Raw genomic sequence first — 17,451 nt, 5'->3', positions numbered from 1 at the left:
TATCTGTTACTTTGAGTGAAATGTTTTTGCATCAACTTATGGGAAGACATTGTGTGAATGAGTGTATTATATCAATGAATTTGAGATGTGTGTGCACACAGGTATCCACATATGATTCCTTTGTTTTATATTTATTACCAAAGTGGGAGGAATGAATCACCTTCGAGAAAATGGAATAGTGCACCGTGATATCAAGCCAGGAAATATCATGCGTGTCATAGGGGAAGATGGACAGTCTGTGTACAAACTCACAGATTTTGGTGCAGCTAGAGAATTAGAAGATGATGAACAGTTTGTTTCTCTGTATGGTACAGAAGAATATTTGGTAAGTTATATATCACTAATAATTTTATATAAAAAATATTTTTAGTTGTAGTAGGACACAATATTTTTATTTATTTGTTTAATGTGGTACGGAGGGCCAAACCCAGTGCCTCACATATGCTAGGCAAGTGCTCCACCACTGAGCCACAACCTCAGCCCTAAACATTTCATTTTAAAATGCTAAACATGTAACAAATATAATTGGATAATTGGTAAGCCAGCTCATGATCTATAAAATGTTATGTGTAATTTTTATAACAAAAGTTGTATTTTCTATTCTAATGAATATGGTGTGTAAGAAGGCTATCGGATATTGGTTCTTTTTTTTTTTTTTTTTTTAATATATTTTAGTTGTAGATGGGCACATACCTTTATTTTATTTATTTTTTTTATGTGGTGTTGAAAGTCGAATCCAGTGCCTCACAAGTGCCAGGCAGGCACTCTGCACTGAGCCACAACTCCAGCCTAGGATATTAGTTCTTGAGGGCACTATTTTTTTTTTTTTTTTTTTTTTAATTTTTTTGGAGAAGTACCAGGGATTGAACTCAGGGACACTTGACCACTGAACCACATCCCCAGCCCTATTTGCATTTTATTTAGAGATGGTCTCACTGCATTGCCTAGCACCTTGCTTTTGCTAAGGCTGACTTTGAACTCGCTTTCCTCCTGCCTCAGCCTCCCCAGCTGCTGGGATTATAGGCGTGTGCCACTGTGCCAGGCAAGGGGGCACTATTTTTCTTAGAAGTTTTCTAGTACCCTTAAGTCTTTTAATTTTACTTATGTCATGGATCTTTATTGAAACAAAAAGCTATCTGTACCCTCAAGAAAATTCTAGCCACTAAAGGATACTATTTTTGGGTCAGAGCAGTTAAGACATTATAAGCTTGTTATAATACTGTTCCCTTTAGAGCAAAATTAATTATATTTCTGAATCAGAAAATTGTATTCAGAGAGAGTTGGTTATTGAAAAACCAAAATGACTATTTTATATACAAAATGAAATGCCTCTATAAATACCTAATTCGAAATGCCAGAGATGTAGAAAAACTCTTTGGTTGAAAAGGTTTATTTAGGTGTGTTTGTGTGAAGTTAGTAAGATTTGAAACACTTAAAAAAATATTAGTTAAAAGTAAGTACCTTGGGCTGGGGATGTGGCTCAAGCGGTAGCGCGCTAGGCAAGCGCTCTACCACTGAGCCACAACCCCAGCCCTAGACACTATATTTATACTCAGTTTTCAATAGCATCCTTCCTTAAATTTTTCTTTTCCTGTGTCTTATTCTACACAATGTATTAGTTAAGTAGTATACGCATAAGATTACAATACAAAATACTGCTTAATATGCCTACATTGGAAGGCTAGGGATGTGGCTTGAGCAGTAGCACGCTCGCCTGGCATGCATGCGACCCGGGTTCAATCCTCAGCACCACATACAAACAAAGATGTTGTGTCCGCCGAAAACTAAAAAATAAATATTAAAATTCTCTCTCTCTCTAAAAAAAAAAAAAAAAAGTAAGTACCTGGGCAAAGCCAGCCTCAGCAACTTAGTGAGGCCCTAAGCAAGATCTTGTTTCTAGGACTGGGATTGTGGCTCAGTGGTAGAGCGCTTGCTTAGCATGTGCAAAGCACTGGGTTTGATTCTCAGCACCACGTACAAATAAATAAATAAAATAAAAAATTTCATCAACAACTAATAAAAATATTTTTTTAAAAAAGATCCTGTTTCTAAATAAAATACAAAATAGGGCTGGGAACATGGCTCAGTGGTTAAGCGCTCATGGGTTCAATCTCCAATACAAAAAAATAATAATTATGTAAGTACTTTGGATATGTAACTGGGAAGTTTATGTAGCTATCATTAATTGTTCATGGCTCTGAGGATCTTGACAGTCTTAGGTTCTGTGACTTTTCCAATTGCATGTTGCTATTGTAATGTTATAAGATGAAGAATAAAGTCTAGCAACCCCCTATAGCTTTATTCAGATTATTGTATGTCTGCATAAATTCTGGCATCTTATTTGTTCTCCTAACAATATATAACCCCAAACTGATCTGTAGTTATGTTTGATAATCTTTTAGCTAAATTACCTAAAAATGGGTATCATTCATTCATTCCATAAATATTGATGGAGGACTAGGGTTGTGACTCAGTGGTAGAGCACTTGTCTAGCACATGTGAAGCCCTGGGTTCGATCCTCAGCACCACATAAAAATAAATAAAAATAAAGGTATTAAAAAAACAAACCAAAAAAACCTAACATATATATATACATATATGTTTGTATATATGTATGTATATATGTATATATATGTATGTATATATATGTATATAGTGCTTGTGAACCAGGCACTGTTCTAGCTAATGAGATTTCTAAGGCAAACCACACACACACCATTCCTTCTGTATGGAGCCTCCATTCTAGTAGACAAAACAGAAGTTAACAAGATAATTAGATAGTTAAATAAGATAAATTGGGAACATTAAAGTTTTGCAGAGATAATATTTTAAAAAGTATTAGCAGGAGAAAGATAGCCAAGGAAAGTGTCCTTTAAGGCCTAAACAAACTGACAATGAAATGATAAAAAGAAGCAAGACAGAGATTTGAGGGTAAGTGTTATAAGCATCTGCAAAAGGTCTAAGACAAAAATGACCTTAGGTGTTCAAGAGACATAAAGGAAAGCAGTTTGGCTGGAATTTAGTAGTAGGAGCTGAAAATTAAATAGTAATGTGGGGCCTACTAGATGATACAGGGCACCCTGTCAGATGAACACCCTGTTTTTATAAATATTTCACAAATTATCTTATCTTGGAGTGAAATTCTTAGATAATATAATCAACTTACATACCTAATTGAAAGAATACTATGATATCTTAATAATATAAAGGAAAATAGTTCACAATAAAAAATAGGTATTTAATATGTAAAAGTTTGGGAACAACTTCACTTGTAAACAAATTATATATGCTTGTACCTGTATGCATGTTATTTTGAATACAATTGCAGTGATAGCTTCCATTTACTAAATCATTTATCACAAAATCACAGTATGGTCATTGGCATGATTTTCCAGAGTAGTGAACAATTATTAGTAAAGTGTTTAACTAAACAAAGCAGGTTTAAATAATAGCTGCATTCTTGGGAAAACAATACAGAAATGCTTTGCCATACATACAGAATTAGAAATAGATTTCTCATGCAAATTAAAACTACCCTGAGAATTCATTTCACTTCAGTCAGAATGGCAATCATCAAAAATACAAGTAACAATAAATGTAGCAAGAATGTAGAGAAAAAGGCACATTCATACATTGTTAGTGGGACTGCAAATTGGTACAACCACTCTGGAAAGCAGTAGAGATTCTTTAGAAAACTTGGAATGGAATCACCATTTGACCCAGTTATCCCATTCCTCAACATACACCCAAAGGACTTAAAATGAGCATACTGTAGTGATGCTGCCACATCAATGTTTATAGCAGCTCAGTTCACAATAGCTAAGCTATGGACCCAACTTAGGTGCCCTTCAACAGATGAATAGATAAGGAAAATATGGTACATAGCCACAATGGAATATTACTCAATCATAAAGAAGAATGAAATTATGGCGTTTACAGGTAAATGGATGGAACTGGAGACCATCGTGCTAAGTGAAATAAGCCAATCCCCCAAAAATAAAGGCCAAATGTTCTCTCTTATATGCAGATACTAACACACAATAAGAGATGAGGGAGTTGAAGTTCTTTGGATTAGACAAAGGGGAATGAAGGAAAGAGGGGACAGGAATAAGAAAGACAGTAGAATGAATATGACGTAGCTTTCCTATGCTCACATATGAATACATGATCGGTATAACTCCACATGATGTACAACCACAAGAATGGGAAGTTAAACTCCATGTATTTATAATATGTCAAAACACTCTTGACTGTCATGTATACCTAAAAAGAACAAATAAAAAAATAAGTATTAAAAAAAGAAATTTCTCATTTGCACTACTACCTGGCAGGATATTTGAAAGTAATTTGTGCTGTGGAAACAGTGTATTTTGGAACTGTTAGATATATAGCATGATGCCTCTAAATTGTCTCTGCCCACCAAATACCAGTAGCCTTTCCCAATTATGGTGATGACCATAACAAACAGCCTTTATCAGCTTGATCCCCATGCCAACTCTTAATCTTTCATATCACCTCCTAGAAACACTAGCTTTTGCTTCTGACTTTTGAGAAGAACAAAACATTCAATAAATTAACTCCAAGTCCATGTTGTACTGTAGGCTCAAATTATATTCTAATCCATTTCCTATTTCAAAATAACCTTATCCCTATTTTCAAGTACAGAAAATTTTAATACTTTAATACCAGAAGTTTTAAAATAAATAATAGTCTGAAGCTCAGCAATCTAGAAACATTCTGTATTTAAATGAAACTCTACGTATTTGGAATTTTTCAGGAATTACCCAGCCAGAAGTTAAATCTTCTATCTTCATGGACTAAAGCCCCAGGAAAACATCATTCTTTCTTCCATTGTTTTTCATCTGACCCTTATTATCTCAATGATATAATCCTAAAAGCCTTGGAGTAGCTTTATTCCTATTACAGATGCAATCATCCAGGTCCAGGAATACCAATCTGTGTATATTACAAGTGGCACATTTGGGAGAGAGCCAGTGGGTACAAACATGTCACACCAACATGTGTCAAGCCACTCCCAGTCAGTCACTACCTGGGGAAGTGCTTCAGTCTACCAGTTAACTTGTGCACTATTGTACCTTTTTAGGTGGTCCCCACTTTGTCTTCTTATAGAATCACTGTATCTCTTCTTTCCAGGTTGATGGCCTCATGTTCTAGAAGATATCAGATATGTCCAGGTATTTCAGGCCTAGTGTACACTAAGCACTAGCTGCTGGATCTGGCTGTCATTTTGAATAACAGTCACTTATTTTCTATGCCACAAAACCAACATAGCTGCTGAGACTCCATGTATCTGTAAGGCATATATTTGGAAACTCATTTCAAAGCCAGGTCTAATAATGCTTATCTCTGCTTCTCATTTCACACTAAAATATTTCCCAAAATTGTCTTTCTCCCTCCAGCACCCATGACCCTCTCCTACAAAATCCAGAGACTGATGTTTTGGGAGTCAGATTCATAGATTGCATCATTTAAAAACCACTCCTGGTAGTATTTCCTACGTGGTTTCCAATTCCCATAAGCTTTAGGTAAATCCCACAATGTCATAAGAGTTTGTTTTAGTTTGGGGTTATTTGGGTGAGGAATCTACTTTGATTCCTAGTACATTTATAAAGCTTTATCTCCCAAGAACCCTCAAGTTGCCAGTATATAATGTTCAAAAGGCAGATGTCAGGAGGCTGAGCTAAATGTCTAGATCTTTGTACTCCTACATCTTTTCTTAGAAGATCCAGCTATTCTCAGCAAATCTGGAATAGTGTCTCCTGTGCTTAATGACATGTTTAACATCAGACCAGCTACTTACCTAGGTCATTAGATCCCCAATGCATTTAGTCAAGATAGTCCTCTGAACTGATTCTAGACAATTTAGTTTTCCCTTCAGAACTAATATGATCACTAATGGATTGCATGTGAGGAATGAAGCAAAAAAATCAAAGTCACCTGATAGGTTTTGGGTTATGAACAAATGGATAGATGGTGGTATTATTTATTTAAAAGGTAAAGATAGGTAGGAAACAGATTTGAGAAGACCATAGTCTTTTGGATGTGTTAAATTTGAGCTGCCTTTTAAACATTAAAAAGAACAATAGGATATATGAATCTGAAGCTCAGGACAGGATATAGATTTAGAATTAAAGTGTATACAAAATATTTAATACTCTAGACCTGAATGGGAAATGAGAAAGTATGGTAACTATTTTGCTGTGGTGGGAAGCAGAGAACTGGATGACAGTTGAAAAGGTTTGTGAGGTCAATTTAGGATTTTGTTTTTACGTTTTTAAAGAAGTTATAGAGAGGGAAAATTGATCCGTAAAGTAAAAGGGATAATAATTGCAAGAATTCATTTCTGGAGTTGGTAAGATAATATGAGGGCCTCCAGAGTACAAATGGAAAAGTTGGTCTTTGATGGGAGCTGTTTTGTTTTTCCTGGAAAGTAAGTTTAACAAATGGACTCAGGTTCAGGTAGGTTAATGTATGCTAAAGGATCTAAAGGAGAGTTGATCTGATTGATATTTCCTACTTGAAGTGAGATCATCAAAATCAAGGGTCAAGGAGTTGGTATTAAGATTTGAGATGAAAAAGGAAAGATGTGAAATAGTCTTTTGAGAATGGGAGCATGAAATCATTAGGAAAATATGATAGAATTCTAGACATTGAGGACCCATTTTTGGTGTAAACATATTGGTCACAGCTCATTGTTTTTCATTCTTTTTGTTTTTTCTTAGCATCCTGATATGTATGAGAGAGCAGTGCTAAGAAAAGATCATCAAAAAAAATATGGAGCAACAGTTGATCTTTGGAGCATTGGGGTAACATTTTACCATGCAGCTACTGGATCCCTACCATTTAGACCATTTGAAGGACCTCGCAGGAATAAAGAAGTGATGTAAGTGGGCCCATCTTAAATTAGAAATAATTTTTTAAATATATGTATTATTTTGTTTTCACCATATTGTAGAAGTGGACACTAATGAAAATTGGCTTATCAGTCATTTCTGATTTCTTATAAATTATCTGTTTTTTAATAAGAATGCAGTCTTATAAAAGTATGTAGTCATAATTTTCCATATCGTGTTTAAATATCTTATGTATAAAATGGTGTCTGATCTTTGATCCATCGTTGAAAGTACACCACATCTTGATTTCTATTTCAGCACACTGTTTCTTTGTTTCACTTTGAGTATTGAGTATTTATCAGCATTTTTCCTCCAACTGAAAAAATAAAATAAGATTCTGCAGAGTACCAGAACCATTACCAGATCTAAAAGAAATATAATTCTTATTCTGCACTGGTCTGATTCCTTTTGCCATTTTAAAAATAACATTTTGGCAATAGTAAAATATTAAGTTTTTTTCTAGTATTGCCAGTTTGATTTAGAGACTGCATTTTACTAGTATAGTATATTATGTATTTTTAGAAAACAGTGTAAAAAATCATTTATTTTAAACCAAATAATCAAGGAAAAGAGAAAATTGTAGGTATGAAATTTATTATAAAATTTATGTGTGCACTGACCATGCTTCTTTTTTATTTTAAAAGAAATGAATGACCGACCTTGCTTCATGAGAAATAGTCAACCCACATACATATAAAATTATGAGGTTATGAGTATTTAGTGTAGTAAATGATTTGGAACAATAACTCACTGACAATCTAACCTGTGAACCTTTCTTTTATGTCTTCATATGTTTTTCAGACTTTTATATATTTTTAAGTATTTTTTTCATTGCAGTTGGACATAATACCTTTATTTTATTTATTTGTTTTTATGTGGTGCTGAGGATCGAACCCAGGGCCTCACACATGCTAGGCAAACACTCTACTGCTGAGCCTCAACCCCAGCCCCAAGACCTTTATATTTTTGACCCTACCTTTTGTAAGCATACAACTTAAAGTAATAATCTCCACTGTAAAACTACAACCTTTTATTTAATCTCATCTCAGAAAATTGAGGGAGAAGCATGTTTTTTGCATTTGTTGATTTAAGGAAATAAAATAAATTCATACCATGACTTTCGATAAAACTTGGTACTCATCATTTTCCAGCATGGATGGTACATGGGAGAAGACATCCTATTAACTGCACTGATTATTTTGGTATAGCATTAGCCTGAGCCTACTTTCTCAGCAGTGCCCTGTTTAATAAGATCATTTCATGAACAATGACTAAGTCTGTTTTAGTTAGCTATTTTGCCACTGTGACCAGAAGGCCTGATAAGAACAATTTTAGAGGAGCAAAAGTTTATTTGGAGCTCATGGTTTCAGAGGTGTCAGTCTATAGGCGGCCAGCTCTATTGCTTTATGCCTGGAATAAGGCAGAATATCTTGGCAAAAGGGCATGACAGAGGAAAGTTGCTTAGGACAAGACAACCAGAAAGTAGAGTAAGAGCTGCACTTGTCAAAGGAGAACCCTCAGCGACCCATCTCCAGCAGCACCCTTCCTTCCTGCCTATAGTTTCCATTCAGTTAATCCATTCAAGTGGATTAATACATTGATTATGCTAAGGCTGCTATGACCCAATTATTTCATCTCTGAACATTCTTATTGTCTCCCACATGAGCTTTTGGGAAACACCTCATAGCTAAACCATAACAGTCAGTTTGTGTTCTTCTCATTAAATGTAAATTGTTTCTAAGTTATGCTTTTTAGATATGTTTTAAAGCAAGCATTTCTTGATGTTGTAGAAATGGATTAAAGAAAAGTGTGATGCTCCCTAGTAAAGGAAACATTTGGCTCATAGGCAGTTAGAAATACCTGAGAGTTTTGTCTGACTTCAATGTGGACAGTTATAAATTAGAAGAATTTATCTTTTTATACAGAAACTCTGCTTTAATGAGCGCTGATATTAGTAAATGTTAGAGATGCTTAAAGTAGTCAGTAATGACTATTTTACTGTACCGATAATGATATATTCATCTTGTATTATAGCAGTGTTGCTCCTTTAGCATCTTATTTGTATCTTGTGAATGTTTATATGTGGATCTTATCATATTTAGTTAAGCTTTTTTAAGAATATGTATAAGAGTTAGGCAATGTGGAACATGCCTGTAATCCCAGTGAAGTGGGAGGCTGAGGTAGGAAGATTATAAGTTCAAAGCCAGTCTTGTTGATTTAGTGAGACCCTACCTTAAAATAAAAAATAAAAAGGTCTGGAGATGGAGCTCAGTGTTATAGTGCCCCTGGGTTTAATCCCTAGTATCAAAAAAAAAAAGAAGAAGAAGAAGAATTTATGTAAGAATTCTATCATTCCTCTGTTAACCTCTGTTTTGCAGAAATCTTACCTATCTCCATTTATTCCTCCATAATCAGGTCCTTCTTGCATGAACTCACCTTGTTTTTCATTAATTTCCTTCTTTGAAAAATCTTTTCTCAGGGTATGATAGTGCATGTTTATAATCCCAGCAAGTCAGGAGGCTGAGGCAGGAGGATCACAAGTTTGAGGCTAGCCTCAGCAATTTAGCAGGATCTAAAGCAACTTAGAACCTGTCTCAAAATAAAAACGGTTGAGGATGTGACTCAGCACCTCTGGGTTCAATCCCTGCTTCCAAAAAAAAATCTCTTAAAGCAGAAATTGTGACTGTTTCTACTTAGGAGGCAGCAGTCTAAATCAGTCAGTTGTGCTGATTGGTTGAAGGGGTTTATTTGTTTTAACACATTGATTTACTCAGCACACATTTATTTAGATATTAAATTCTGATATGAGATTATGTAAGATCCTTCTGTATTATGTAACATGATATTTTATATGGGTGAAAATATTCTTAAATGTCTGAAGCTCTCTCACCTTTCCCCCCTACTTTTAGATTTTATTTAGGAAAGTTTTGAAATGCTTTAAAAGACTGTTTTGGGGCTGGGGATGTGGCTCAAGCGGTAGCGCGCTCGCCTGGCATGCGTGCGGCCCGGGTTCGATCCTCAGCACCACATACAAACAAAGATGTTGTGTCCGCCGAGAACTAAAAAATAAAAAAAAAAAAAATAAAAGACTGTTTTCTTTGACTTGCTATGTCATTTAGTGGTATTTTGCTTCCCCATCAATCTCTGTTTGGTTCATCTTTATTTTTATCATCATCAGGAATCACATAAAATTTGACTTACAATTTTGGTCTATACATCTATTCCTATATGTGTATATATTTTTTCAATATATAAAATTTTTTCTGATACTGTGCTATGTTATAGTTTTATCTTTTTTTTAATTTAAAAAAAAATGTTATTGTTCATTCTGCAGTAATTTTATAGTCCAGTTGACTGTGCCTTTGGATAATGTGGGTAAGAAGGATTAGATGCTATTTTGATGGTCTAGAGATATTCTGTGACATAACTTTTTTTGTTTGCTCCATTTTTTCAGATGGAAAAATTAATATTTTTGTTGTGAACATCAAGATGCTGTTAATGGCACTCTGAGATCCCAAATGAAAATTAATTATGGCATATATAAAATAATCGTACAACCACTATTCTACTTCAGTCAGTCAGATTCAAAATATTTTGATTGTTTTATGGATCCTGTGACCATCAATCACAATTCGTCTAGTAGATAATTGTAGGTGCAATTGAGGAAATACTTTTGCAAAACCCATTAATAAGCCATGCAATAATGAACTGCTTATTTTATTATGCTTTTATTTCTCCCAAGGTATAAAATAATCACTGGAAAGCCTTCTGGTGCAATATCTGGAGTACAGAAAGCAGAAAATGGACCAATTGATTGGAGTGGAGACATGCCTGTTTCTTGTAGTCTTTCTCGGTTAGTATATGTACTTAGTTCTCATTGTTTGCACTTGGGATTTTTAAATGTTTGTTGCCTAAAATCACAAATACTGAAATACTTAAGTATAGTTTGGTTTTAGTTATTATTAAAGCATGTGATTTTTGTCATTTGTGGTTATGTAAAGATTTATTCTGAGCCTATGTAAACAATTTCCCCAAGACAGGGCATATAATTTTTTATAGTTCATTAGAATTATACCTAATAGTGGAGTTCCTTGTGACACATTCATATGTAGACATAATTTGCTCCATACATTCTCCATTATTTTTCCTTCCCCTCTTCCCTCACCCTGTGCCTCTTCCCCTGTTCTTCTGGTCTTTCTTTTATTCATAGGGCATATATTTTTTGAGATTGCTAATCACTAGTCTTGGAGTTCTTCCAAAGTCAAGATTCTACTCAGGACCTTGATTTTTTTTTTTTTTTGTATTGACCTTCATATTGATGTACCACAAAGAGTGATGTAGATTTGAATAAACATCTCAACTGGAGTTGTAAAAAGCAAATGCTAAGAAGTGTGACACTATCCTCATTTTTAAAAATATTCTAATAAGAATGTCCTACTATAAGTGGAAAAAAATACTTAAATTATTCAAAAGGCAAAATAATGGTTTTCTAGTACTTTTTCAGAATTTCAAATGTTTATATGGGTCCTAAGTTAGCATCCAGAATTAAAAAAAAAAAAATGTTGTTTATAAGAATCCTTTTATCACACACAAAAAATAATGTAAAAGAAATTAAAAGTAGAATAAATTATGTAAGATATTTACTCGGTAAATAAAGCCCAAACTCATCAACATTTGGAATTATCGAATTAACTTAACATTTTTCCTGAATGTGATAGTAGTTTAATCCACAAGTGAATACACAGAGGTGGCTTTGGCACCGATTAAAAGTTGTGGGCACAAGGACTTTAAATATCACAAATTAAATGAAAACAACCAACCAAAAATGTGATAGACTACAAAATAAATAAGTAAATAAATAACCATCTTTTTTCCTGTCGTAGTAGTCAAGACAAGATGGAGAGCGAAACCTAACCCAACTGGTTTAAGTGAAAAAGGAAATAGATTGACTTTGTAATTAAAAGACCACATATATATGACTCAGAGCACAACTGAATCCTTGACCTCAGACTGTCATCAAGACTTGGTCTCTTTCCATTGTTCAGATATGCTTTTCTTTGACTTTTCTTCACTTAAGGTCAGACTCTTTCCTGGGAGCTACTGATGACTGCTGGCATTCCCAAACTAACATTCTCACAGTTTTGAAATCCCCATAGGAAGAAGACTGTCTTTGTTTCGCAAACATTTCTGGATTGACTTTCATTGTACTAATTTGTACTATCACCTAGCCACCTTCAGTTAATCACAATAACCACATGTCCATCTGTGCACAAGGAGAGGTGCTAGAGAGTAGAGGGGTTTGAAGTCCTTATAAAGGAGAGAGAATGGATACCTGTTTAGCAAAAATAATGTCTACTGTGTACTTTAAAGTCTATTATTGGGATTCTTGTGGTTGTCACATAGCCAAATTTAGAATTTAAAGTCTATTTCAAATTCTGTTATTGAGGGTATCTTTGAACATGTTTTTTATATAATTGTAAAAGCATGAGGCAGAATAAGGGTTCTTCCACTCAATTTTTTTAAAATATATAAGCTTTTTACTCAGATTATTCCTTGTTAAATAGGTATTGATTGCTAGATTATTATAGTAATTTTACTTTCTAAGGGAGTATACTAAAAAGGCGTATTGAGTTCCTTATATAAAATTATATGTTGGAGTGCCATATTACCATATTACCATATTGCTGGAATTAAAACATTGTCTTAGCCTCATGACCATCTGGTTTCTAATCACCTGCTCTTACTGGTTATCCATATACATAGATGATCTGGAAAAGTGAGGAAACTGAACAAGGAGGGAATCAAAGAGAAAATCAGTAAAAGATAAGCTAACATTAAAAAGCTGTACTTCCTAATTCATTGACAAGTAACATTAAATAAAAGTTATCTGGCTTTCTGAAAAGTTGGCAGACTTTAATTTTTCAAGAAAAGTAATCCATTTATTAAAGTTCAGCATCCTTAATCCAAAATGTTCCAAAATCCATAACTATTTGAGTGCCAGTGTGGTACAAGTAGAAAAACCCACATCTGACCTCATTGACAGGTCATAGTCAAAAGGCAGGTACACTAAAAATACTGTATAAAATTACCGAATGCTATGTGTGTAATGTATTAGTGAATTTGAGACTTTGGTTCCATTCCCAAAATCTCTTTCATAAAGTATATACACATATGCCAAAGTTTGAAAAAATTTTGAATTCAGAAACATACAGACTGTAATAATACTAGCAATTCCTTTAATTCATTGGTAAATGTTATGATTCTGTACCTAAACAAAATGTGACATTTACTCTTTAACTTTTTTCAATACTATTTTAGGGGTCTTCAGGTTCTGCTTACCCCTGTTCTTGCAAACATCCTTGAAGCAGATCAGGAAAAGTGTTGGGGTTTTGACCAGTTTTTTGCAGAAACTAGTGATATACTTCATCGAATGATAATTCATGTTTTTTCACTACAACAAATGACAGCTCATAAGATTTATATTCATAGCTATAATACGTAAGTACCTTTTTTTATGTTTTTATGTCAGAATGATGTGTTATGTAATAAATATTTTCCGGAAATAGAAAAGATATCTCAGCTTCACTAAAGGCACCCACTCTCACTAGAAAAATTATGATTGAGTGCATAGTAATTCCTTTTCACTTATCTCTGAAATAAAAAGGATTAATATTCTTAAATCCCTAGGCAAATTAACTTGTCTTTAAACTGCATGTTTTAGAAAACTAATTCTTGGACTTCTTTCGAATTATATAATCACATAACCACGAAATACCATGTACTGATAAATGAGCTGGATTTTAAGAATATTATCTTGTTTTAAAAACATGAAAGCCCAGGGGCTGGGGATGCGGCTCAAGCAGTAGCGCGCTTGCCTGGCATACGAGCGGCCTGGGTTCGATCCTCAGCACCACGTACAAACAAAGATGTTGTGTCCACCGAAAACTAAAAAATAAATATTAAAAAAATTCTCTCTCTCTCTAAAAAAAAAAAAAAAAAAAAACAACATTAAAGCCCAAATATAGTGTAGTTTTGATTTGCACTTAGTAGGTGCTGGAGATCAATCAACATTTGTTTTACATAAACAAAATCATATTACACCCATGTGGCATATACCATATACTACAAACATGGATATGTGCACATGCTCATACACTGCCTATAAAACTGAGGAAAGGGGCTGGGGTTGTGGTTCAGTGGTAGAGTGCCTGCCTAGCACACATGAGGCACTGGGTTCGATCTTCATCACCGCATAAAACTAAAATAAAGGTATTATGTTCACCTACAACTAAAAAATATATTTTTAAAAAAACTGAGGAAAGTAAGTTAGATGGATTGTATCAAAATAAATACTCTGATTGTGATATTTTACTATATTGCAAGAAGTAACCATTGGGGAAACTGGAAGAAAGGTATATGGCATCTTTCTGTATTATTTCTTAACGACTGCCTGGGAATCTCTACAGTGACTTCAAAATAGAATGATTTTTAAAATGAAGAGGGGATAATAACACTCATTTAACATGCCTTAGTTTCTGTTCTGACAAAATTCAAATAGCAGTTTTCATGCCTAATAAAAAAGGGGATGAGGATATAGATCCATGGTAGAGTAACTGCTTAGCATTCATGAGGCCCTGGGTTCAATCCCCAATACCAAAGAGAAGAGGAGGGTAGAGTAATAGGGGTAAAATAAATTAGATGAAATAGTTTAGATACTATTATCCAATATATCTAATATACATAAAATATAAATGCGGTAATATTAATGTAATATTGTAGTATATTATTTACCTTTATTTTGGTACTTAATAACCTAAGTAAATATACATCATGAGGGTTGGGGTTGTGGGTCAGTGTTAGGGCACTTGCCTCACATGTGTGAGGCACTGGGTTCAGTCCTCAGCACCACGTAAAAAATAAATAAATAAAATAAAGGTATTGTGTCCATCTACAACTAAAAAAAATTTTTTTTAAATATGCATCCTGGTTAGATGTTGCCCGTCAGTTTTTGTTCTAAAACACTTGAATTTTCAAGCCAGGCTCTGTAGCACATGCCTATAATCTCAGCGGCTCAGGAGGTTGAGACAGGAGGATCATGAGTTCCAAAACAGCCTCAGCAACGATGAGGCGCTTAGCAAACTCAGTGAGACCCTCTCTAAACAAAATACAAAATAGGGCTGGGGATGTGGCTCAATGGTTGAGTGCCCCTGAGTTCAATTTCCAGTACAAAAATAAAAGGGGTGGGGGGGGGGCGGCTGGGAATGTGGCTCAGTGGCCAAATGCCCCTGAGTTCAATCCCAGGTATCGCGCCCCCCACCCCACCCCACCCCCCAAAAAAACTTTTCAGCCTGAGCCAAATCAAAACAGAAGCTTGTGGCAAGGCCACATCACAACATTATTGCTAAAACATTTCTTTAATTTCAAAGATCTGCTCTAGGGAAGTGTACCTTTTCCCCCAATTTTGAAAATATGTGGTTTTCTTAATTTATTACATAGTTGTGTTGCAAATATAGTGTTGGTTTTTAAGTATTTAAGTCATTTAACCCTCAAGAATTCTAAAATCAGTACTATTTCTATTCCCATATACTAGTGAGGAAACAAAGTACAGACGAATTAAGTAACAGCATTGCACAGCAAGAAAGTGGAAGAGCTGGGATTTGAACCTACGTGTCTATGTGACTCAGAATCAGTATTCTTAATGTCTCTGTTATGTTTTCCCCCATCTTTAAACATTAGGAATCTTGTATATTACAAAGGTAAATAAACAGAAAAATATTTTAGAATAGACTTCTATAAGGACAAGTTACGGAATTTTCATTTTAGTGGACATTTTAGTATTCCACATTAAAAAAAAAAACGGTATTGTAGGGACTGGTCAAGATCTTAGAAATTAATGTCATTGCACTCAACATTTAAACTAAAATTGTCCTACTCATTTGATCTAAAATTACTTTGTCTTCAACTTTTTTTATACAGTGCTACAGTATTTCATGAACTGGTATATAAACAAACCAAAATTATTTCTTCAAATCAAGAACTTATCTATGAAGGACGACGCTTAGTCCTAGAACCTGGAAGACTGGCACAGCATTTCCCTAGAACCACAGAGGAGAATCCTATCTTCGTTGTAAGCCGGGAACCCCTGAGTACCATAGGATTAATATATGAAAAAAGTAAGTTGAGATTTTTCTTGTTATTATTGTCCATTAAAAAAATACCAAAAATATGTAATTATAAGTGATTGTCATTTTCATAATGTTGATGGTAACATTATTGTAGAACTTATAAATATTATAATTTTGTAAATTAGTCTAAAAAGAGAAGTAGTAAAATTGAAAACCTAATAGTCATAATTTGATGTCAATTATTTTGTTTCATAAAGTGGTAAAATAGTTTTCATGTATATATTTTACTATAACTCTGCTTTTAAGTTGTGCTGACATGCAGAATTAACCTTTCATATCATAAATGTTAGAAAATATTTATTATATCCAGTGTGTATTCAACATTGTACCAGGCTTTAGAATCTAAGAAAAATTGTATCTACTTTTTTTTTTAGATGTATATAGACACAATACATTTATTGTATTTATTTTTATGTGGTGCTGAGGATCAAACCCAGTGTCTCACATATGCTAGGCAAAGTGCTCTACCACTGAGCCACAGCCACAGCCCATATATATCTGCATTCTTTTTTAGTTGTAGATGGACACAATATCTATTTTATTTATTTATTTTTATGTGGTGGTGGTGCTGAAGATTGAACCCTGTGCCTCCCACATGCGAGGCAAGCACTCTACCACTGAGCTACAGTCCCAGCCCTGTATCTGCATTCTTAAGATCTTAAATTCTTGAAATCTTAAATTATTCACTCCAAAACATGAATTACCCAGATTTTTACCTTCCTATTTAGAACTTTGGAAACACTGAGCTCATTATGTTGGAATATATTTAAGAAAAAATGAGGGGCTGGGGATATAGCTCAGTTGGTAGACTGCTTGCCTCACGTGTACAAGGCCTTAGGTTCAATCCCAGCACCACGAAAAAAGAAAGAAAAAATGAGATGCCTTAGAAATATTGAAGGTAATTAGGGCATGAGCATTATTGTTTCACATAGGTTTTTTTAATCAGGAAAAGTACACTAAAGAGTTGACACTGATATTTAATTTAGACATTCTGTTTGCCATATAAAGAATAAAATAATTTACTCAGAAATTATCTTTCTGGTATTTCAGTTTCCCTCCCTAAAGTACATCCACGTTATGATTTAGATGGGGATGCTAGCATGGCTAAGGTTAGTATTTAATTGAATTATTATATAAACATTGAATTATCCTATAAATAGTGGAAGAAATAAAATATATCTTTATAAATGCCTTTGGCTTAGAAAATTATTCACTTAATTAATTATGCTTTCTAGATTGTTTTGTGCTCTCTTCCTTATTTTCTATCCTTTCTTGAACTCATTATAAGAAAACTTTATCGAGACAGTACATGTATAAATAATGTTAAGGATGAAATATTTATTTTAGTTATA

General features: G+C 34.1%; 1 protein-coding gene across 1 annotated transcript in view; it reads left to right on the top strand.

Annotated features, from left to right (window-relative positions):
• The window catches only part of Tbk1 (TANK binding kinase 1), a 44,869-nt gene that overhangs the window by 12,987 nt on the left and 14,431 nt on the right, over positions 1-17,451 (top strand). The window contains exons 5-10 of the mRNA XM_027925729.2: positions 144-325; positions 6,744-6,904; positions 10,657-10,767; positions 13,233-13,412; positions 15,891-16,087; positions 17,150-17,208. Of these exons, the coding sequence (XP_027781530.1) occupies positions 144-325; positions 6,744-6,904; positions 10,657-10,767; positions 13,233-13,412; positions 15,891-16,087; positions 17,150-17,208 (890 nt within the window). The remainder of the gene's footprint in view (positions 1-143; positions 326-6,743; positions 6,905-10,656; positions 10,768-13,232; positions 13,413-15,890; positions 16,088-17,149; positions 17,209-17,451) is intronic.

The sequence above is a fragment of the Marmota flaviventris genome, chromosome 3, assembly GCF_047511675.1.
Source record: "Marmota flaviventris isolate mMarFla1 chromosome 3, mMarFla1.hap1, whole genome shotgun sequence".
Lineage (NCBI taxonomy): Eukaryota > Metazoa > Chordata > Mammalia > Rodentia > Sciuridae > Marmota > Marmota flaviventris.
The sequence above is the reverse complement of the archived record's forward strand: the minus strand, read 5'-3'. Positions and strand labels throughout refer to the sequence as shown.